This window comes from Dromiciops gliroides, chromosome 1, assembly GCF_019393635.1.
Source record: "Dromiciops gliroides isolate mDroGli1 chromosome 1, mDroGli1.pri, whole genome shotgun sequence".
NCBI lineage: Eukaryota > Metazoa > Chordata > Mammalia > Microbiotheria > Microbiotheriidae > Dromiciops > Dromiciops gliroides.
Genome location: NC_057861.1, coordinates 701,729,518 through 701,752,530, shown reverse-complemented (window position 1 = coordinate 701,752,530; position 23,013 = coordinate 701,729,518). Strand labels below are relative to the sequence as shown.

At 51.1% G+C, this 23,013-nt stretch overlaps 1 protein-coding gene across 1 annotated transcript; it reads right to left on the bottom strand.

Moving 5' to 3' along the window:
- Window positions 1-381: 381 nt before the first annotated feature.
- On the bottom strand, window positions 382-22,630 carry TPRA1 (transmembrane protein adipocyte associated 1). The gene is made up of 11 exons (XM_043970189.1): window positions 22,338-22,630; window positions 10,427-10,554; window positions 9,761-9,893; window positions 6,024-6,110; window positions 5,719-5,791; window positions 5,484-5,563; window positions 3,927-4,037; window positions 3,550-3,610; window positions 3,097-3,199; window positions 2,848-2,928; window positions 382-2,110 (listed from the first exon to the last, which is right to left on the bottom strand). The coding sequence occupies exons 2-11, from the start codon at window positions 10,534-10,536 to the stop codon at window positions 1,870-1,872; spliced, it is 1,080 nt and encodes a 359-aa protein (XP_043826124.1). The 5' UTR covers window positions 10,537-10,554; window positions 22,338-22,630; the 3' UTR covers window positions 382-1,869.
- Window positions 22,631-23,013: the final 383 nt, after the last annotated feature.

Below are 23,013 nucleotides of genomic sequence, written 5' to 3'. Positions count from 1 at the left end.
GTTCATGCCCAGTAGTGATGGGCAGTGACCCCTCCCAAACCAACCCTGTTCCCTTACTGTCCTAGAGGTGGCACGTGGATGGAGCACTGCAAATTGAGTCAGGAAGACCCGAGTCAAAATCCTGCCTCAGACGCTTAGTAGGAGGCCAAGTGCCTTCGGCTCAGTGCTTCAGTTTCTTCTTCTGCAAAATGGAGACAATAGGAGCCCCTCCCTCCTATCCATAGAGCCCCTTGCAAGCCTTAAAGCCCTTGCTAAGTGATCGCCATTCTTCCAGAAGAGGCCAGAGAGCTGGCTTTTCCCATGCAGGTCCTCCCATGACCCAAGCTCAGGCCAGTCATGAAGATTCCTGACCAGAGTTATTTCCGACAAAATGCCACATCATTCAAAGCCTTTTGCCCTCGTTCTTCATTCTTTTAAAAACAAAGAACAGTAAAATATGCACAACTTTGCGGTTCTATACAAGAGATGCTTCTGCCTGAACACTGGGGCAGCAGACAGTAGGGGAAGGAGGCCTGTGGTGGCTGGGAGCCTCCTTGGGGAGTAGATGGCCCCCCAGGCTGAGAGGATGAGCTGCTGCCTCTATGCACTGGGGAGGAGAGACTGAGCAGGATCTGTGGCCTTCACGTTTCTTAACCAGAGATGGAGGGGAGGGGAGAGGTAGGAAAGATACCTCCCAAACGGCCCCTTCAGGGGAGCAGAGCCAGCCCTATGAGGTCAGCAAAGATGTGGAAATAGCCATTCCAACTAGAAGGCCAAGCCCTGAGCCCATCCCCAGCCTGGCGCACACCCTCCTTGCTCAGCCATTAACACAATGCCCAGGCAGGAGGAGAGCCTTGGGTCTAACCCAAAGCCCGAAAACCTCTTCCTCTACCAAGCACCTCTTCCATCACCCAGAGTCCAAGTGTCCCCTCAACACTGTGGGGAAGTACACAGTACACCCTCCCTTAGAGCAGGGGAAAGGGGAGGCCCCACCCTGGGTTGACATTCAGAATGGCCCTTGAAGGTCAGGGCCCATGCCCGAGAGGTTCCCCAGCACGCACGCATGCACACACATGTGCACACACTGCATCAGGAGTTGGCCAGGGTCTTCTCTCAATGGGGAAGGAGAGGACTTCAAGAGCCCCCTATCTCCACTGCCCACAGAGCAGCCACGTTGGCTTCCTTGTAGTCCCCACCCAGGGCCTGCTGTGTTTAGCTTTCGGGGCTGGAAGGGCAAGGCTTTCTGGGAGGTCTTCACCCCCCCCCAGTGGCCCTGTGTTTAGCAGCATGGGGAGATCTGCCCCAAACAGGTAGCCTCCAGTCTAGCCAGCTCCACCAGCCTCCTCCTCTGCCCATTCTCAGAAGGCTCAGGCCTCCAGTGACAGTGGGCTTCCTTCCCAACTGTCCTCCACTTCCACCTGGCTCTTTTCCCCTTTTCACTTTGGCCAGCTCTGTCCTGGACTCGGGCCAGGCCTCTGCCCTCTACTCCACGGCCTCCATACCTTTCCCTGACCTTTGCCCTCTCCCAATCTCCTACCCCCTTTTGGTCACAATTCTTTCTCCACCAGCTTCATCTCCTCTCCTACAAGCAAAGGCTTCCCAAACACTGCCCTGCCATCTGATTGGCCTACTGCCGACATCCTGGATCGGCCGGCGTTCTCCCTGCCTTCTGGCATACTTCTGCCTTGCCTCCCCTCCCCTCCCCGAGGATGCTGGGAAGCAGTTGTGCCCACCAGCTGGTATGGCCAAGACAGGGACCGGGTGATCAGATGTGGGGCTCCATGCCTGCACTGGGGTTAGGGCTGGGAATGTGGAGGTGAAGCCCCACTCCTGTTGGACCTCTGAACCCTTTCTGGGGCAAGGCAAGGCAGAGGCCCAGGGAGTGCAGGCTCAGGCGTTGATGGCCTTCCATCGCTCGCTGTCAGTGCTGTTGATGCTGCCCACATGGCAGGGCATGGAGGCTACATCGTCCAAATAGGCGGCCGTGTCGATCTGAGTGTTGGAATAAGAGCCCACAGGCACATCCAATCCCTCCCGTCGGGCCACGGCATATGGGTGGGGCAGGTGCACGTCTGGCTCCTCTGCCTCGTCCACTTGGCATTTATAGGAGAACAGGATTTTGGGCTCCGCCCTGAAGGAAAAGACCACAACACTGATGTTGAGGGGGAGACAGGGATGACCCATGGGCAGGCTTCTCCTAGCTCCCTCAGAATCTGTCAACGCCAGCCCTGGGCTTCAGTGCCTTCTTTCACTTGATCCCCAAAATGAACGGGACAGGGCATAAGACCCCCCCAAAGGACAGGGAGTGCTCCCCATGGGACAGGACAGAGCATCTCTTGATGGGGAATAGAAGAGGCCTATTGTAGGAGGGGAAAGACCACCCCTGCCCAGCCAGAGGAAAGGTCAGCCTGGAGGGAAGGAGGGCAGTGTCCACGCTGGACTGACACAGACACACAACTGGGAAAAGGATAGAGATTCTGTACCCAAAGCCAAGGGCTGACCTTCATCAAATCCCCCAAGTTCTGCACACGCCACCACAGTGTGAGACCCCCATGCAAGTGGTCATCATCGGGGCCCCTATACTCTCCTCCTAAGACAGGCCCCACACAACAGCTCCAGCAGAAACACAAACATGCGTGCACACACACACACACACACACACACACACAAATATACATACACACATATATACATACACACCCCCCACACCAGTCTTTGCTGACTACACAAGATGAAGAAGCTGCTATTTCCCCATGTGGCCACAGGGTGGCGGCCACACCCCCTGGATAAAAACCCTCCCTTTGTGGCCCTGGGCTTGGGGAGCTCATCCCTCCCCTCCCTTTTGGTTCCTGGGGCAGGAACACTTACCCAAAGAAGCCCTTGAGGAAGGCCACATAGATGAGGGGGGCAAAGAAGCTGAAGTACAGGAAGGTGGTCACATCCACACAGCTGGAAGATGGGAGGTGGGGGGAGGGGGGTCAGGTGAGAGGCCTGAGAGCTCAGCTGCCCCCCACCCTCTTGGGCCTTACAGATGGGCTGCCCCCATTCCACCCTTCCCCACCAGTCCGTCCCCCCCCCACACCCCGCCGGGGCCTTCCCTCCCTGCCTTCTACCTACCAGAGGCCCTCGATGATGTCCACACAGAGCAGGGCACTGCCCAGGCCCTGGACCAGGTTCAGCAGGGCCAGGATCCCAGCATAAATATAGAAGCTCTTCCGGGCTGTAGGAGGTGGGGAGAGCAGGGGACAGTAAAAGCCTGCCCTGCCCCAGCCCACCCCTATACCCAAGGCCTGGGGGAGGGGCTTCTGTAGGGGGAGATGGGCCTTCATGGGAGGCCTGGGTTCTTGTCCACTCAATTCCTATGGTGACCCTGAGCAAATGACCACCCTGGACTTTGGCTTCATGTACACGAAGGGACTAAACTATGGACAATCTCCTGTCCACATCTGGCGGGGGACCCTTAACTTCCTTCCTGGATTCCACTGAGGTGAGATAATGCCAGCCTCGTGGGCCATGCCCAACCTCCCAAAGGTCCTTAGCTCAAGGACCCCCACGCCACCCCCTGCTCACATGGTAGTGAGATCCGATCCTTCAGAGGCGTCTTGGGGAGGATGACCACAAGCGAGTAGACCTGGGGACACAAAGCACAGCAGGCATTGGGTGGCTTAAAAGGGGGGAAGCACAGGAGTCATCAGCATGTAGAAGAAAGAGCCCCAGGCTTAGAGATAGAAGGGACTTGGGTTCAAATCCCAGCTCCAACACAAACTAGCTGTGGGACCCTGGGTAAGTCACTTGACTTCTATGAGCCTTGGTTTCCCTCATCTAGAAAATGGGGACAATAATGTTTGCATTAACTGAACTTCAAGATTTCTGTAAGCAAAGGGAAAGAAAGGGCAAGTGAGATGGGAAAGGGGCATCCACCCTACCCTCCTCTCTGCCACCCTTACCAGGAAGAAGAAGCAGGAGCTGGCAAGCCAGAACTGGCGGCCACCATGCCCATAGATATTGAAGTCGTCAGCCGAGAGGTGGGAATCAGGGTACAGGATCTCCAAAGTTCCCTGCAAGGCAAGAGCAGAGGAGGCTCAGCTCCTGCTTGGACCATCCCATGCAAAGGTCTCCTCCCCCATCTGGGGCTCTCCTGCACGTTCAGTCAAATTCAGCAGTGATTGGCTCCCATGCAGGGCCAGGGAGCCAGCCTGGCTGCCACAGGCTAAGCCGGAGGTGAGCAGCCCCAGGGAGAAGGGCCTTCCATCAGCACACACCAAGGACACGACTCCAACATCTACAGTGCTGGGAGGCCTGGCTGACAGAACTAGAGAGTTTAGCCAAGGGCACGAGAGGGAGTAGACGTGCTTTTAAGGTGGTCGTGTGTGTATCTGTGCATATATGTGTGTGTGTCCTGGCTCCCCAAGCAAAGTGCTCCAGATCGCTTCCCTCGTGCCCCGCACCAGACACTTTGGATTTTATAAACTCGCTTCACTGCCTCCTAACCCTCTTTCCTTGATTGGAATAACTGGCCACACATGTATCGGGGGTGTTCTTCACCTCTCCCCATCACCAGCTATAGCACGAAGACTTTAGGGACACTTCATCATGCTGGATCTCTGCCACCCATCTGACCTCCAGTAAGTCCCTCCCTTCCTCTGGGACACAGTTTCTTCTATAAAATGAGGGGCTGAACTAGTTAGTTGCCTGCTGAGATCTCACCTCCTGTGGGGTTTTTTTCTTATCAATGGCTCTCCGTTCTGCCCTTTGTCTATGAAATAAGGGGACAGATGGGGTAACACAGGAGAAAGAGAAGACTGAGACACAGAAGGTCTGGCAGACCCCAAAAGCTGTCCCCCAAACCTAGACAAAGATTTTTGTCCTTTGTGGCTACAAATATTTAGTGTGAAAAATCTGAGTGTTTTTGTTTTTGTTTTTTACTTCTAAAAGCCGTTCCATTACTTTTGGTACCACTGTACAAATAATTGCGAGAACATGCACATTTCACATCAACTTAGGTTTCCATTTAAGTTCCAAAATTGTTTAAGTCTGTGAATAGAGGAACTAATAAGTGGGTACATTTTTAAAGCTGCAACCCCGGAGACAACCCAGCCATAAAGGCGGTAGTATTGCTAGTGCCAGTCCAAGGAGGCTGCCAGCTGCTCCACAGAGAGATGCCACTCCATCTCCCACTGCCGTGCCTTTGCCCAAGTGGTCCCCTCCTCAACTTGACATCAGACCCTCCTTGGCTTTCTTCAAAGCCCACTTCAGGTGCTCCTTTCTACAGGGTGACTTTCCTCATGCCCCAAGACAGCATTCTTTCTTTCTCAACATTACATCTACTTTGTATTTACTTACTCTATTTGCTCTGTTTACTTGCATTCCCCTTGAAACGCAGCAGAATGGAAGTTACTTGAAGGCAGGGCCCGTTTGTCTTGCATTTTAATAAATGCTTATTACATTGAACAACATCTTTCTTCTTATCTCTGCCCCACCCGGAGGCCCACTCTCCCCTTTACCTGAGTGGCTGAATAGGCCAGGGACAGAACTGTGGTGATGGCCAAGACTCGTTTGATGCTGGATTTACTCTCCAGGTGACCTGGAAGATGACCCAAATGGCCAGTGAGGGCCATCCCTAGGGAGCCAAGCCCACATGGGGCCGGAAGACCCCCTTCCAAATCCCTTAATGCCCGCCCCCAGAAAACTGCCCTCTCTGTCCCACTTATCATCCAATGTCCTCAGCTCAATCCATACCAAAGGCGAGACCCAGAATGATCACACTCAGTTCAATAGCCAGAAGGAAGAAGCGAGTGATTTCCCACAGAATCTGAAAAACACAGAAAGTCAAGGCAAAGAGAAAATGAAGAAGGAAATAAGCAGGCCCCAAGGGTACTTAATCCTTTAATACTTGGTGCCCTCTTACCCCAATGCCAGACATACCCAAATGTCCTCTTCCCTCCCCCTACCAACTAACCCCAACTCCTCTTCCTTCACCACACACACACACACACACACACACACACACACACACACACACACACACCCCCGGCCTTACTTACCTTATCGGCCACTGTGGCTGCATCTGAAGTGCTAACTGTCATAGAGACCACAGCCCGGGCAATGCCCACCAGGGCCACCACAAACACCTGTAGGGAAGGCCACATAATCAGGGATTCGGGCACCCTGCCTCCTAGGCTTCATTTGGCCACCTGTGGAGGAAGAGGCTAAGCCACCAGACTCTTCCTGAAGGAGAAGCACGTGGCTAAGTGGTGGCAGTGGCTGAGACCTGCATCAGGCCTGTGACTCTCTGCTCCTCCGTTCCTGTTCTGCCTCTTTCCTGCCCACTGCTACCCATACCCCATTACTGCTCAGCCTAGAAACTGGAGGGAGGTGAAAGCAGCCCTGACTCCGAGGAGTGAGGTGAGGGGGCTGCAGACAGACCCACAGCAAACACCCACCCCATTTCAGGGAAACAAGTGCATCTAAGAGGCCAGCCAGCCATCTGAAGGCTGCTGGGCCAAATGGAGCTCAGGGGGGCAAATCCAGAAAGGCACCATGGTGGGGTGACTTCCATGGAGCAATTCAAGGGTTGAGAGAAGAGTGTCCGTTACATCTGGAGTCAGGCTGGGCTCAAAGCCCGGCTCTGCCATCTGTGTGACTTGCAGCAAGCCACTCTACCTCCCTGGGCCCCAGTTTCCCCATATGTAAAATGAGAGAGTTGAACCAGATGGCCTCTAACGCCCCTTACAGCTGTCGACTTACAACCCTGTGGACCAAAAATGGAAGTCCCAGTAGACAGCCCGGGAACGAGGACTCCTTGGTTGTTCCTGGTAACAGCACCGAGAGCTCACATTTACTGATGCAGGTAACTGTGCAGAGTGCTCTCACATGCACCCATCTGACGTAAGTCAAGTCAGGGACAGGGATAGGGCAGAACAGAAAGGGAAATGAGCTAGGAATCCCAGGGAGACCCCAAGGTACAGGAGTCATGCTGTGCCCTGCTGAGTGCTGGGGGCCAGGGGAGGATGAACACAAAACAGAAGATTTTCTCCCAGCCCTCCAACAGGGATGCTAACATGTGCACACACGGATACACATAAGCACACACATGTGCACATGTAGCACATGCATATGTGGCATATGCATGCAGGCACACACATTCACATATATGCGACCATGGTATAAGACAGTGCAATGAAGTGGAAAGACTACTGATCTAGGTATCAGGAAGCTTGGGCTCTGGTCCTATCTAGTCCTGTCTAATCCCATCTCTGCCACTTACTACATGACCTTGGGTAAGTCATTTCCCCTCCTCTGGCTGTTTCCTCATCTGCAAAATGAGGAAATAAGCCCTGTCCTTTTTACCTCATGAGCTTGCTGTGAAGTTCAAGATAATTCAATGTCAGAAACATTTATTCAGTGCCTACTATGTGCTACACTGGAGACAGGAAGATGAAAAATTAATGGTCCTGACCCTATAGAAACTTATGGATCATACCATTTTCACTTTTGTTGTCGCTTTTTTGTTCTTGTTTATTCTTTCTTGCTTTTTTTTTTGTTCTGATTCTTCTCTTATAACATGACTAATGTGGAAATATGTTTAACAGGATTGTAATGTATAACCTATATCAAATTGCTTGCTGACCTCAGGAAGGGGGAGGGAAGGGAGAGTGGGAGAAAAATTTGGAACTAAAAAAAATATCTTTACATGTAATTGGGAAAAAAATTAAAAATAAAAACAAAATACATTTAAAAAATAATAACGGGGGCAGCTAGGTGCACAGTGGATAGAGCACCAGCCCTGGATTCAGGAGTACCTGAGTTCAAATCAGGCCTCAGACACTTGACACTTACTAGCTGTGTGACCCTGGGCAAGTCACTTAACCCCCATTGCCCTGCCAAAAAAAAAAAGTTTAAAAAAAATAATAATGACAACAAAAAAGAAGCTTATGGGGAAGTACGATGTTCATGAATACAAGGAGCAAGTTATGTCACCTCTCTGAACCTGAGTTTTCTTAGCTGGAAAATAGGAATACTACTATTTGCCCCACAACCCTCGGGTTATTATGAGGAAGATGCTTTGGAAACCTTGATGTACTAAAGAAACAGGAATTTCTACCAGAGATGACACCATTGCTGCAAAGCTCTGCTCCCTACCCCAAGCAAGGGCTGCCAAAAGCTGGTTGGATGGGGTCAGCTAGGTGGCACAGTGGATAAAGCACCAGTCTTGAATTCAGGAGGACCTGAGTTCAAATCCAGCCTCAGACACTTGACACTTACTAGCTGTGTGACCCTGGGCAAGTCACTTAACCCCAATTGCCTCACCAAAAAAAAAAAAAAAAAAGCTGGTTGGATTGGACTTGTAAGAATTCATAAAGGCCTCATGTGCCAGCGATGCAGTCTGATGTAATGCTGATAGGGGACTCTGGGTACAGAACACTGCACGTACCACCCGTTTCAGTTGATGTGTTGGTTAGTTTTGTTTAAGTGACTTTTTGCCCTTCCTTCTTTTTTATTCTTTGTTATAAGGGATAGCTCTCTGAGTAGAATAATGGAGAAGAAAACAGTAGGAAATGAGGGTAAATATAAGAAAAAAAGATATCCAAAAAGTTTGTAAATAATTTTTTTAAAGAGTTCTGGCAATTTCATATGTCACAGTACAAAAACTCACCCAGGGGGGTAAGTAGTACAAGTATTATCACAGTCTGATCTTACTGAAAATAAAACCAAAGTCCAGCACTTGGCATAGTGCCTGGCATACAGTAGGTGCTTGATAAATGTTTATTGAATTAAAGTCCATCCAACAAGGCCCCATAATGAAGAAGGCTACGAGGAAGGGATTCAGACCCAGCTCTTCTGACGCCACATTCTGCGTCTTCTCTGGGGTTTGTCTGCCAGCTGAGGGTACCCTCACTCCCAGTCTCAGAGAACTGTCCCCTCAGTTCACAGATGCAGAAAACAACCATTTCTTAAGCACTTACTGTGTGCTGGGCACTGTGCTATGGAGTTGAACAAATATTGTTTCACATGATCCTCACAACAACCATGAGAGGTAGGTGCTATTATGAAGTCCATTTTATAGGAGAGGAAACTGAGACAAACAAAGGCTTAAGTGACTTGCCCAAGATTATGCAGCTAGTGTCTGAAACTGGACTTGAACTCAGGTCTTCCTGACTCCAAGTTCAGCATTCTATCCACTGGGCCACCTAGTAACCACCAAGAAACCAAAAGGAAATCAGGCCTTAACTCCAGCTCCAGCTCCAATCCCCCCAAAAAATGCCAATGGAGCAGGTCTCCCTACCAAAAGTCTAACTCGGTATCCTGGGTCACGCTTCTACCCTTCCTCTCCCTAGTCTTTAAAATTCAAGAGCAGGACAAGAAGGCCTGTGTGTATAATGATGTGGGGGCCCAGAGGCTGAGTGTAGAGGACTCTCACCTCCAGGGTTTGGGGGCCCCTAGGACCTCCTGCTCTTCTAGTCCTCAGATACCCAGACAAAACATACGAGCAGCGGTAGGGGGGAGTAGGAAGGGAATACGCATTTATTAAGTGCCCCCATATGCCAGGCACTGCACTAGGTGCTTAACAGACATCATCTCCTTTGATCCCAGAGGGAAGTGGCCCAGAGAGGGCTCTGAGCTGAGGAAATCTCTAGGGATTGGCAGGTGAAGTTGGACCTCTGTGCTTTTCGATTTCCTCAACTATAAAAAGAGGTAGCTGGTCTGGATGGACCACAAGGTCCCTCCCGGGCTCTGCCGGCAGTGTTGCTGGGGGTGGGAGGAGAATCGCAGGACTCACCAGGATATAGAACGTGGTAAAGATGGGGCTGGAGGTGATGCGGATCTTGGCCCGAGCTGATGGCAGCTTCCAGAGCAGGAAAGTGAAGAACAGCACATTGGGGATTAGCAGCACGAGGTCCCAGTACCGAACCCTGAGCCACACGCCAAGACTCAGTTAGGGAGGCCCGGCCTAGCTCCCCGCACCGTAACCCAGATAGACCCAGGCCTCGGGCCCACCTGCCCCATCCCTGCCCATTGCACATCCAGGCTCCTTTCTGGGCAGGCCCCACACTGACTTAGGTGCAGATCCCCCAACACACACTCGGGGATCCCTTCATTGAGCTCTGCACAGACTCATACAACGCAACATACAATGTGAGTCTGCCCCTTCCCTCCCGGTAACACACGCCCATCAAAGGACTGCTGTCTCCCTAGTTTTCAACCCAGATGCTCTAAGCGGAGCTGAGCCTTGGCCTCCTCTAACCCGACTCCAGGAAGAGAGGCCCAAAGGGCGCCGCCCCCTTCTGGTGCGCTCCATCTCAGTCTGAACAAATGCAGCGGCTCTGCCTGCATAACCCCAGGATGGAGTTACACCGCACATTCCCCCTCCCCTGACACAGCTGGGTTAAGAGGGTCCACCCAGTGACCCAGCCCTTCTTCCCCACCCCTGCCCCACTCTACTCACCGGGAGGTGCCTATGTCTTCATAGAGCAGGAGTAAGCATCGGTGTGGGGTGCTGATGTTGGGCAGAGAGGATGGGGCTGATGTGACATTGCTACTGTCCCAATCCAGCATCTTGCCTGGACTCTGGCCCTGAGAGCAGACCAAGAGGAGAAGAGATTAGCAGCAGAAATGGGGGATGAAGGCCCCTCTGGCACACATAATCTGAAAAACAGGTCTTTCTGCAGTTGGTTTTGTTTCTACTTTGAAGCATGCCTGTCCCACTAGGGGACTCCAAATGGGATCAAATAGTCCTTTTCACCTTAGGTGGGAGGTTGATCTGGAAAATGCCAAACACTGAGGTAGAAGGCAGGTGACATTGAAAAATCAACATAGTCTGATAGAAAGAGCTCTGGATTTGAAGTTATAGGGCCTGAGTTCCAATCCTAACCAACTCTGCTACATATAAAGCCTTAGGTAAATACCTTCCCCTAGGTAGGCCTCAGTTTTCTTTGTAAAATGAGGTTGTTTAACTAGCCTTAAAAGTTCCTTACAATCCTAAATCACATGACCCTGATGGGTAGGGGAAGAATGCTGGGCAGGGTGGCAAAAGCAGAGAGACAGAGAAGAATGAAAGACATTTCAGGTAATGATGAGGCCTTAAAGAATGGAGGGGGGGCAGCTAGGTGGTGCAGTGGATAGAGCAGTGGCCCTGGAGTCAGAAGGACATGAGTTCAAATCCGACCTCAGTCACTTGACACTAGCTGTGTGACCCTGGGGAAGTCACTTAACCCCAATTGCCTCACCAAAAAAAAAAAAAGAACAAGGGGCAGCTAGGTGGCGCAGTGGATAAAGCACCGGCCCTGGAGTCAGGAGTACCTGACCCTGGGCAAGTCATTTAACCCCAATTGCCTCACTAAAAAAAAAAAAAAAGAATGGAGGGAACAGGGCAGCTAGGTGGCACAGTGGATAAAGCACCGGCCCTGGATTCAGAAGGCCCTGAATTCAAATCCAGCCTCAGACACTTGACACTTGCTGCCGCACCAAAAAAAAAAAAAAAAGAATGGAGGGAACAAAGGCAAGGAGACAGTCAGGAGGAGAAAGGGCAACAATAGGCCCTGCCCTCAGGGAGCCAACATTCTCCTGGGGGAAAAGTGAATTCGAGGTAAATACAAAGTTATTTCAAGGAAATGCTAACGATGGCCAAGCTCAGAAAAGGCCTGGGGTGGGGGGATGCCGCACCTTCACCAAGGGCCAAAGCCTGGTGGTGTGCCCATATCATGGGAAGCAGTGGCAGCTGGACAGCTCAGTGGATGGAGCACCAGGCCTGGAGTCAGGAAGACCTGAGTTCAAATCTAGCCTCAAACACTTAGTAGTTGTATGACCCTGAGCAAGGCACTTAACCTCTGTGTGCCTCAGTTTCCTCACCTGTAAAATGGGGATAATAACAGCACCCACCTGAGAAGTGAAGTGCTCTGTAAGCCTTAAAGCTCTCTATCAGGGCTAGTTATCACTATTCTTAAGAGGAGATGGAAGAGACAGAGAGGAGGGACCATCAAGACGGTAAAATGGGCTGGAAGCCAGAGGAAGAATGTGCTTCAGGCCACAGAGAGGTCAACAATGGCCACCAATGTGACCACTGTGCCACTGTGAGGTGGCTTCAACAGGGCAGAGGGGGAAGGAAGGAGAGGAATGGAGGCGTCTGGGGCAGCAGAACAGAGGCCGCCCCATGAGGGTGGGCGCCACAGGAGCACCACTGGCCATATGGTAGGAGAGGCCGGCTGCTCCGCATCGTGTCACAGGCCCCAGGACAGCTCGCTTTATAAGGCCGCAGGGAAGACGCAGGCCCACCCTGACCCTGGCTCAAGTTCATCTGCCCACGACAAGTTTTCTCAAATTAAACATCCCCAGAGTGTGCCTTGTCCTACTCAGTGAAAATGCAACCTTTGCTTGTAATGACCTTTGTGGCCCTGAGGTGGCGCTGTGACACCAAGAAAAAAGACCTGGTTTTCAGCCTATCTGGAGCCAGCAACAACTTCTAGAGCCACTGGTTAGTGAGGGAAACCAAATGAAGACATCTATAGTTATACCTTTCAAGGAACATGTTCTATCCCAGACACTCAAGAGGAAAGAAAATGGAAAAGTCACATGTTTAAGGTCATCACTAGCCCACTAGCAGATGGCACCTCATAACCACACCCTGGAACCTAGGGCAAGGTGTACTAAGAATGAAGGAAGACTCAGGTGGGGCAGGGGGGAGAGAAACGCCCCTCCCCCCAACAAAGGCAAATCATTTTTGTAGGAGAAAAATTCTCTAAATGGAAAGAGAACCAAGACCAAAAAGTGAAAGGCTCCAGGCCCCAGAATGTGACCAAGTTGAGGGAAAGGAGGTTTCCTGGAGCCACAGAAAACTGGTAGAAGGGACCTCAAACTTGCAGGGTGCAAAACCCCTTGTCCTATCAGATTAAAATGCAATTGGGGGGGCAGCTAGGTGGCACAGTGGATAAAGCACTAGCCCTGGATTCAGGAGTACCTGAGTTCAAATCCGGCCTCAGACACTTGACACTTACTAGCTGTGTGGCCCTGGGCAAGTCGCTTAACCGCCATTGCCCCACAAAAAAAAAAAATACAATTGGGAAATGTCCACCAAACTGAATAAAAATAAAGTAAAACATCAATAATGTGAATTTGTGGTTCTCTAAGTGCTGCCTACAGGGGTCAGTCTCGACCACACGGATCTAGCCCAAAGACCTTGTTTTACAGATGGCGAAACTGAAACCCAGAGATGACATGACTTGCCATAAGAAGATGGTATGTGTCAGGATTAGAATCCAGATCTAAAGGCCCATCTGGGATACAAGGATAGCACAAGGCCTCCCATGACTCAAAGGGAATTTAAAGAGTTTCTTCCATGAACTCCAGGACAGGGTGGGCCTGGGCTATCTTCGAATATTCCACTTTGAAGTACTGGGTGAACTTGGAAACTGAGCTTGGGATCTGATTAGTCAGATTAGGACCAGGATTCAAGTATAGGCCAGGCTTTTATAACTTGGGTCACCTGGAGCAAGTCCTGGCCTCAACTTTCTGGTCCAGGGGTTCTTTTATTGCTGTTTTTGGGGCAACTATATCAGGAGCTCTGTGCCTTTAATGGCTTTTCTCCGCCATCTTGGCTGTGGCCCCAACTTTCTAATCAGTAAGATCTGCGAAAGCCAGGATGAGTTTTGAGCTCTCTGCTAGCTCTAACTCCCTAGGGTGATCCTTTCTTTCCCCCTCAATGCTCAAGTCATCCATTTATTAGGTGCCAATCAGGTACAAGCCAAGAAAAATCTTGCTCTCAAGAAACTGACATTCTTGGGGAGGGTGGGAGAGCAAGGAGGCAAGGAGGTAGTAGGACAAAGGTAGGGAGGTAGGAGATGGAAGTCAGGGGGACCAAGAGGAAATCTGTGTGAAGGGGAGGGCTGAGGGCAGCCAGGCTGAAGGGTCCATACTTCATCTTACACCGCTGGTGCAAATGGTTGGCCAGGCTTGCGTCCGTGTGTCAGATCTCTCTCTCTCTCTCTCTCTCTCTCTCTCTCTTTCTCTCTCTCTCTCTCTCTCTCTCTCTCTTTCTCTCTCTCTCTCTCTCTCTCTCTCTCTCTTTCTCTCTCTCTCTCTCTCTCTTTCTCTCTCTCTCTCTCTCTCTCTCTCTCTCTCTCTCTCTCTCTCTCTCTCTCTCTCTCTTTCTCTCTCTCTCTCTCTCTCTCTCTCTCTCTCTCTCTCTCTCTCAGGGTCTCTGGCTAAGAAGAGAGCTGGGCCAGAGCCTTTAGTTGTTGTACTCTGTACACACTGAGGTTCTGGGTCTTCTCTTTAAACACTGCTGAGCTGGCTGGTGTTTCTCCCCTATTGGCACAGTAAAACACGCGGAGGAATCCTGCCCAGCAGCCACTGTCTCCTGGCCACATCACCAGCGTCATCTGGAAGATGGCATGAGAATCTCACAGGATTGGGGGAGCGTTTAAGCTCCACAGAAAGGGCAGTCGTCCATCTCACTCACGTCCCCTCCTTATGCCTCTTGTTACTGTAAGGAGGCGGCACAGGCTTCTGGATGCCGAGGGAGGTCAACTTTCTGTGTGACCCTGGGCAAGTCACCGCTGCCGGTGGTCTCAAATTCCCCATCTAGTAATAGCACCTACCTCCCAGGGCCTTGGTGAGAATCAAATGACATATTTGTCAAGTGCTTTGCAAACCATAAAAGGCTTTATAAATATAAGCTATTATAATAATTGTTATAGCTAATTTAGAGGGTGAGGGAGCAGGTGGTTAATTTTTCAGCCACACCAATCCATGCACACTGCTAAGACGGGGAGGTATTACAACCGACACTGGTAAATGGAACATGGGCTGGGTTAAAGATACTCAAGGTAATTAAATATCACTATCAACCTAGCGATCCAAGACAGATTCTGGGGCTTTTTAATTGTGTGACACTCTTGGGGCAGCTGGGTGGCACAGTGAATAAAGCACCAGCCTTGGATTCAGGAAGACCTGAGTTCAAATCCAGCCTCAGACACTTGACACTTATTAGCTGTGTGACCTTAAGCAAGTCACTTAACCCTCATTACCCCACAGAAAAAAAAATTTGTGTGACACTCTCAAATGACCTTGGCTGAGTCCCCTGACCCCTATGGGCCTGTTGAAGAAGCTTGGCAGTGGGTGGAGCACAGCAGTCACCCAAAGGGGCTGTGGCGATAAGCAGGAAGGTCTGTATCAAGTCTAGGGAACCTGGCCACCAGGTCCGAGTGCTACGCTCCATCTCCGGTGCCCTCTGAAAGGGGCTGGCGGCTGAGATCTCCACTTACACAGTGGGGAGGAAGAAAGGAGATGGGGCCCCGAAGACAAGCGGGTGTGAAGCTAGGAGGGAATTTCTCCCATGGCTTCTTGCTCCGGGCCAGTGCATTCCAAGTGGCCACTTGGAGCTGGAAGAGTCCTTGTTTATCTCTCTGGTCCAAGCCCTCTATTTTACAGATGACTTGCCCAAAGTCACACTGACAGTAAGCAGCAGGGGCAGGATGTAGGCAGTGAGCACCTACTATGTGGCACACAAAGACAAAAAGTCCAGATGAGGAAAAGCAGGAGGGAAGCTGTGTCCACACATAAGCAAGTACAAAATGTATACATAACATGAAGCCATGGGGGGACGGGGAGGGACCCTGCAGGAGGGGATGCTTGGGCTGAGCGTGGAGGTCAGGGGCTCTCTGAGGTCAGGGCAAAGAGGAAGTGAGGGGCAGATGGGGAGAAGACCAAAGTGATGACCAGGCAGCTTGCCCTGGCTTCCTGCTGCCTTGCTGAGAGGCCTCCCTGGCCTGGGTCTCCCCTCTCGCAGCCAGCACGGGCGTATTGTGTAGGTGAAGAGCTTCCAAGAGGAGCTGGACTGGAGAGGTCACCTGGCCAAGCCCATAAAAGCTCAGAAATAAACTGGCTGGAGGGGCGGTGGCTCAGAGTCACCACGCACACCTAATTATGTCTTCCAGGGCCATGGTCCCTGCATGCTGTGGGAAAGGCTCAGGCACTGACCCCCAGAAAATAAGCAGGAGTCGAATCTCCACCCTCAACCTTCCCCTCCCACCTGCCTCAGGCTCCCTTTTCCACCTAACCAACAGCCTCAGCCCACAGGACACCCATGACAGGAGCGGACGGGAGCCAGGAAGATCAGAGTTCAAATTCTGCCGAGTTAGTCACTGAACTTCCCTGGGCTTCTGTAGCTTCACCTCTGTAATGAGGACAATGATAGCGCCCACCTCGAAGGGTCAAATGAGATAATGCGTGTTGTCCAGCCCTTTGCGACATTTAACACAGTATAAAGATGTGAGTGATTATTATCATTACAGTGGAAAGAGGTGTGACCTAGAAGCTCTAAGACAAGTCAGGGCCCTCTCTGTGCCTCAGTTTCCTCATCTGTGAAACAGGGATCCTGGTTGTTGTGAGGACAGCATAGATAGATCTGGCCGCATCTGGGGGCTCTGGGACCAGATGGGGCTGGTCCTTCACTGTCATGACCCTCCTTGCCTCAGGGCTCCGAGGAGAAAGAACAAGATGTAAGAAGCCTTCCAACCACAGGACAAATGGGGCAGCAAGGAAAGGAACAGAGGGGCCGAATGGTCACCTCTGGCCAGCCTGGGGTGGGGTGGGGGGCGGAGTGAATCTCAGGAACCCCCTCCCTGACCCTTCACTGGGACTAAGGGCCTGCAGCACGCCTCCCTAGCATTCCAGGGCAGGCGTCCCATCTGGAGCAGAAGAGCAGGAAGTGGCCCAGGAATCTGAGGACAACCCAATTCTGGGTGGCTGGGGCTCGGTTACTTGCTCTACCGGCCTGGTGACTTCCAGGAGCACCACTTGAGACATCCCTTGGGGCCCCAAGGCCCCAGGTTGGTGGCAGGGGAGAGCATGTAGGCTAACACCAAGGATACTGGGCTTCTCAGCACCTGCAACGTCAGGGTCCAAGGACATAATAGGATGTCTCTTGCTGGGTCCTCCTCTGAAACCCAACCCCCAAACACTGATGGCCAACTTCTGGAAAGGAGAGAGAGGAAGGACCATGCCAGTCTTTTCAGTAAAGGGACAGAAATGCAGCCCTATTAAGTGAGCTTCTATGTGAGGACTAGCCTGGGGATCGGATACCCCCTGGGCAAGGGCTGGGGAACAAAGCAGGAGGTGGTCTCCATTGCTAGGGCCTTTAGAAGGGGCAGGAAGAAGGTTAGCCCTGGGATGACCAAGGGGCTCCTCCTCCCTCTCACAATGGCCAATAGAGGACACCAACCCCCCCATGTCTGAGCCCACCAGAGAGCCCAGCCCCCAGGGCAGCTCTAAGGACAGACAGAGTCACAGACACCTCGGAGCACCTGCTGGGCAGTCCCAAAGCAGGGCTGACAGACAACAAACCTGATGGGGAAGGTTAGCCTGGCCCCTACCCTGACCCCGCCCCCACACTGCAGCAGCTCCTTACACTCTAAGGGAACAGAGTAGCCTGGGCCAGGCTGCAGATCAGACTCAAGAGCAGGAGCTGTGCTATCTTGGCCTGGGGCCCAGTCTTACAGGTGCTCTCCATTTTGTCATCCTCAGAGGTGAGGGATGTTCGCTGTATCCTTTAATGCTTAAACGGAAGCACGGACCTAGAAGAGACTTAGGGATAACCCTCGTAGGCCAGGGGCTCTTAACTGGGGTCAGTGAACTCGGGCTTGGTCTGTAGAGCTTTATAAAAAATATCTTGACAATTGCATTTCAATACAAATGGTTTCTCTGAGAAGAGGCACAGACTTCACCAGACTGCTGACCAAGAGGCCAGTAATGGAGACAGGTCAGGAACACCAGATGGAAGCCAAAACCCTGACTTTACAGAGGAGGGAGCACAGAGGGAAATGCCCAGGAAAGGTAGGAGTTGAACTCGGGTCTTCTGCCTCCCAGCCCGGTTGTCTCCATGCTCTCCCAAACCACAGCCCCCACTGGGGACAGGCCTCCGGCCACCTCTCCCTGGAGGCTCATTCTTGGATGATACTGCGGGCGGTTCCAGGTTTGCTCCCTACACCACAAGAGGAAGTGAGGGGCAGATGGGGAAAGTCTCCACTAGTTTGCGCATCACAAATAAGACCAAAGTCCTCTGGGCTCAGCACCCAGCCCTTCTCCTCTGTAAGCCTGCCTCTGATCAGGCTCCAGGCCCCATCCATCTTGCCCAGGCTGGCATTCTCCCTCTCTCTTTTTCCTTGCTTACATTTTTATTCTCTCCAGCTCTAGGATGGGGAGCAGGAGGGGAGCAGGCACGGGTGCCCTGGGGCTCCCCATGCCAAGGAAATGAACATCTTTAGGTTTGTGACCTTCACCCAGTCCTACTGCAAAGCCTCACGGAGGCACAGTCAAGGGCAGGCTGTGTGTCCCTGGAAAAGTGCTGGGCCCAGTGACAGCCAAGGGAAAAGAAGGGTGTTCAGTGCCCAGGAGGTGGCCCCTCGGTGATGCATCCTTTGCCTGTGGCAACCACAGCCCATGAAACCACCACCAAACAACCACAACAGGCCCTCAGTCCTACTGGACTCCCATCTGCCTCTGCAGGGACATGACACAGTGGTGGGGACAGGGGCTGCTAAGAGTCCCCCAGTCATCTATGAAGATGACCTTAGCTGGTGATGTTCTAAATGTGGACAAACCATGACTGATATTCTCACCATAGACGAAACCAGCAAAGAAAGGTGAATGCGGAACAAGACATCCATTGTCAGGCAGGGGCAATGGGGTTGATTTGTTTTACTTTGCTACACCGGGGCTGGGGACCACCTTGTTAAATGTAATAGATGCTTGAAGACAACTGAACATAAGCTTGTGGATTCAACACAATCATCCATCTCTTTTGCAGAAGACTGTTAAATTCATAATAAAGAAAAACCATGGGGCAGAGAACAGAAGAAAGCAGCAGCTCAGTAGTGGAATGGCTCCTAAGGTCTCCCTGGAAAGGCAAAGTTGTTAGAGCTCCTGTGACTGGGCTTTCAAAGGCATCAAGAAATCCTAAGTCACACAACCTCTAGGCATCTCATATTGCCCACCTTAAGTATTTACAAAAAAGAGACTAGGGGGCAGCTAGGTGGCACAGTGGATAAAGCACCAGCCCTGGATTCAGGAGGACCTGAGTTCAAATCTGGCCTCAGACACTTGACACTTACTAGCTGTGTGACCCTGGGCAAGTCACTTAACCCCCATTGCCCTGAAAAAAAGAAGAAGAAGAAGACTAGGAGAATAACTGCAGCGAATTGACCAACATCTCTTACAGGAGGTGGAGAAGCACAGAAATCCTACAAATTAAATGAACAGTCTTGGATACTCTGTGACTTCAATAGACAGAAGGAAAGAAGTAGGAATAGTGAAAAACACAATAGAAAACATGGATAAAGAACAAGGAAAGAGGGCCGACTTGTGCCCAGACATCATGAATATTTTGTTGAAGAAAAGAATCTGAGGATGCTAGAAATGGCAAATGCCAAACAGACACTGAAGCAGATCTCAGGTCTTAGAAGTTCAGGCGTTCTCTCCTCTCACACAATTCACACCTGGGGCCCTCGTGTCCATGGGTGTACCAGGGGACAGGGCTGGGGGGTGTCCACCTCACGTGGCTGGCGGCCTTCCTGGATTTCCCTGGCTTTTCAGAGTTACCAGTGGAGCACCCTGGCTGTCTACCTCTCATCCTTCTTCCCTGCCACATGACCACAATGACAACTTTTGCTCTCATTCTTCTTCAAGGTTCCCTATTGGTTCCACACCCCTCCTGCTAGGGCCATCACAAGTCCCTCCATCCCCTGTGACAGACTCCCTTTCATTCTCCAAAGGTCTCCATGCCAGACGGCATCACTAGTAGAATACTAGCATTAAAGAGACAGGCCTGTACTTCCGAGGGGTCAGGAAAAGAGCAACCCAGTCTATTCTCCTCCTGCTTCCACTTCAGTTTTAGGCCCAGTTCACTGGCCATCTGTACTGTCTGTCCTATATATCTGCACTGTGGGCCGAGCTCTCCAGGGGGTCTGTCCAAATGCATGCTGAACTCTTCATCCACATATCTTTCCTGTATGGATGGTTAGGGGCCATTAGCATCATTGCTAATCTGACAGGTGAAGATTCAGAGTTGTTTAAATTCATGCTATCAGTAATTAGGAGCAATTTGCCATGTGGTTACTGATAGGTTTCATTCCTTCTTCTCAAAACTCTGTTTACTCTCTCCCCTCTCATCAGTTAGAGTCATGTGTTAATCATATATTACTGCTGATTCTCCATATCTGAATATTGACTTTTATAAAGTTTTATTTTAAAGTAAGAAATTTCTTCTGATTCTAACTTATTCATTTCATTCATGCAAAATCTTTTTTTCAAAGTTTATATATTAATTAACTTTTATTATCTCTTTTAGCCTTCATTTGTTTAAGAATTCTATCCCCTGGGGGCAGCTAGATGGCGAAGTGGATAGAGCACCAGCCCTGGAGTCAGGAGGACCTGAGTTCAAATCCAGCCTCAGACACTTAACACTTACTACCTATGTGACCCTGGGCAAGTCACTTAACCCCAATTGCCTCACAAAAAAAAAAAAAAAAAAAAAAAAATTCTATCCCCAGTCATAGCTGTGTAAGGTGTCTTCTATTGTCCTCTAATTTTTTTAGGGTCCTTTTTATATTTAGGTCATATATGTACATTTGTAGACTGTGGCATATATGTATGTGTGCACATTACATACATATATTTGCTTATGTGTGCATACATATATACACATATATAAAACATATGGTTCATGTGTGTGTGCACATGCACACATACACTCACACATACATATATGGTATAGATCTAATCCTATCTTCTGCCAAGCTTCTCTTTCCCCAGCAGTGTGGGGTTAGGCATTTATAAAACACCTGGCTACTGTGTCCAGTTAATGTTAGGTCTTTCTTCTTCCACGCATCTACTTTTCTATTTTTTCAAACCAGTACCAAACTGTTTCAATGACTAGTTTGGTAGTTTGATTGGAGATGCTGTAAAAATCTATGTCCCCTTCACTCTCTAATCTTTTTCATGATCTCCCTTGAAGTTCTTGGCCTTTTGTTTTACCAGGTTAATTATTATTATTTTGTCTAGTCCTACAAAGTCACCCTTTTGGGCTGCTGGTTGCTCTGGCAGTCAATTTTTAAATTTAGAGAGCACACTCATTTTCATTATACTGGCATGGCCTAGCCACAAGCAATGAATCCAATTCCTAAGTCTTCCCTGATTTCAGTAAAGAGCGTATGGTAGACATTTATGAAATGTTTTAAGTGTGTCTCAGCAGGTAACTCCCCGGTGTCTTATTTATGCAGGTTGTGATTTGTCTAAATGGAATTTTTCTAACTCTTCCTCCTGAGTTTTGCTGGTGATATACAAAAAGGCTGATGATTTTGCAGGTTTATTCTCCAGCGGATGAGGCCCGGGGAGCTAACAGAGATGTGGAATTTAGTGATGGGGCCAGGCCTGGCTAGCTTCAAACTGGAGGGGAAGTAGGTGGGAAGGGGGCAGTTTCCTGTTCAGTAAAGAGAGAAATAGGAGGGCTGTTGTCTATTCAACTAGAATAGGTTCGGAGAGAGATGATTATCTAAGCAGCCTGGACAAGGAGGGAGGAAGTTTAAGGTCCTAGATCACAGGATCATACATTTGAAACTGAAAGGAACTTCAGTGCACATCTAGGCCAATTCCCTCACTTCACCAATGAGAGGTTAAGCAACTTGCCGAAACTCACACAGGCAGGGAGGCATAATTTGAACCTAGGTCCTTCAGAGCAGTGATCTTTCTGCTATACCACACTGCCCCTCCATGGTTCTCTATCCAGCTGTGATGGGGGAAGGGGGGAATGGCTGTCTCTCCAGATATGGGGGGGGGGGGGGCTGTCTCTACAGATGTGACAAAAAGGGGGACTGGCTCTCTCTCCAGATGTGACAAGAAGGGGATTGTTTCTCTAGATGTGATAAGGGAGGATGTCTCCAGATGTCACAAGGAGGGGAATTGGCTCTCCAGATGTGACAAGGAAGGGGACTGGTTCTCTCTCCAAATGTGACAAGGGGGGGGTTGTCTCTCCAGATGTGACAAGAAGGGGGGCTGGCTCTCTCTCCAGATGTGACATGGAGAGGTTGTCTCTCCAGATGTGACAAGGAGGGGGACTGGTTCTCTCTCCAGATGTGGGGGACGGGACGGGGGGGGGGGACTCTCCCTCTCGAGCTGCGACAGGGAGAGGGCAGCGGCTCCCCCCTCCAGCTGTGGCTCTGGTTGGGGAGCGGCGAGTTGGGGACACCCGTTCCCTTGCCCCCTCCCCCATCCAGCTGTGGCCCGAATTGTTGAGGAGGGGGCGGGTCGGGGAGAGGGAGAAGGCGGGACTAGGGGGAGGGGGCACCGGCCCTCAAGGGCCTCCTTACCTGAACTCCCCGGACCCGCAGCCGCTCAGCGCCCGGCTCCCGGGCGGCCCATCAGCCGCCCCCCTCCGCGGCCCTGGCAGGCCCGGCCTCCTCGGGATCCTCCAGCGCTTCCGACCCGAGGACACGCAGAAGAGGAGGGGGAAGGGGAGGGGGAAACGAACGGCCAGTCCGCACCGGGCAGGGACCGTCGCCAAAGAGCCGCACCGAACTCGTGGCCCCGTCAGGGGAAATGGGCAGGAGACAGCCCGGCCCCGCCTGAATTCTCAGCGTCTAGTCCGGGGACGGGCCGAAAAGAAATCCGCTGGGGGCAGGGGAAGGGAGGGGAGGGAATTGTGTCGGTGGGAAAAAACCAAACTCTCCAACCAGCTGGGACCAGGAACTTATCTATGATCCCTGGGTGTGACGTCCAGCTCCGCCTCCCCGTCACGGAACAGCCAATAGGACTGAAGCACTCTGAAGTCTCGGCTTAAAAGAGAAAGTAAATAGCAGAAATAATCAATAGGAGCAGCCAGAGGCGGGACATACTGACTCTTCTCTTAAAGAGACAGTCCTTGGTCTTTTCTCCCCCACCACCAGCCTTCCACCGATCTCCTAGCCCCCAACCATACTCCTCCTCCAAGGAGCCAAGTCACGAGACAGTAATTCCATTAGGACTGAAAGGGACCTTAGGGGTCTA

What these genes read in the sequence shown, in the direction of transcription:
- TPRA1 (XM_043970189.1), bottom strand. Translation starts at nt 10,536, where the DNA reads ATGCTGGATTGGGACAGTAGCAATGTCACATCAGCCCCATCCTCTCTG. An exon ending in GGATCGGATCTCACTACCAT is followed by an intron (nt 3,200 to 3,549) that starts GTGAGCAGGGGG and finishes CACCTCCTACAG; the next exon opens with CCCGGAAGAGCTTCTATATT. An exon ending in TTCCTCAAGGGCTTCTTTGG is followed by an intron (nt 2,111 to 2,847) that starts GTAAGTGTTCCT and finishes CTTTTCCTTCAG; the next exon opens with GGCGGAGCCCAAAATCCTGT.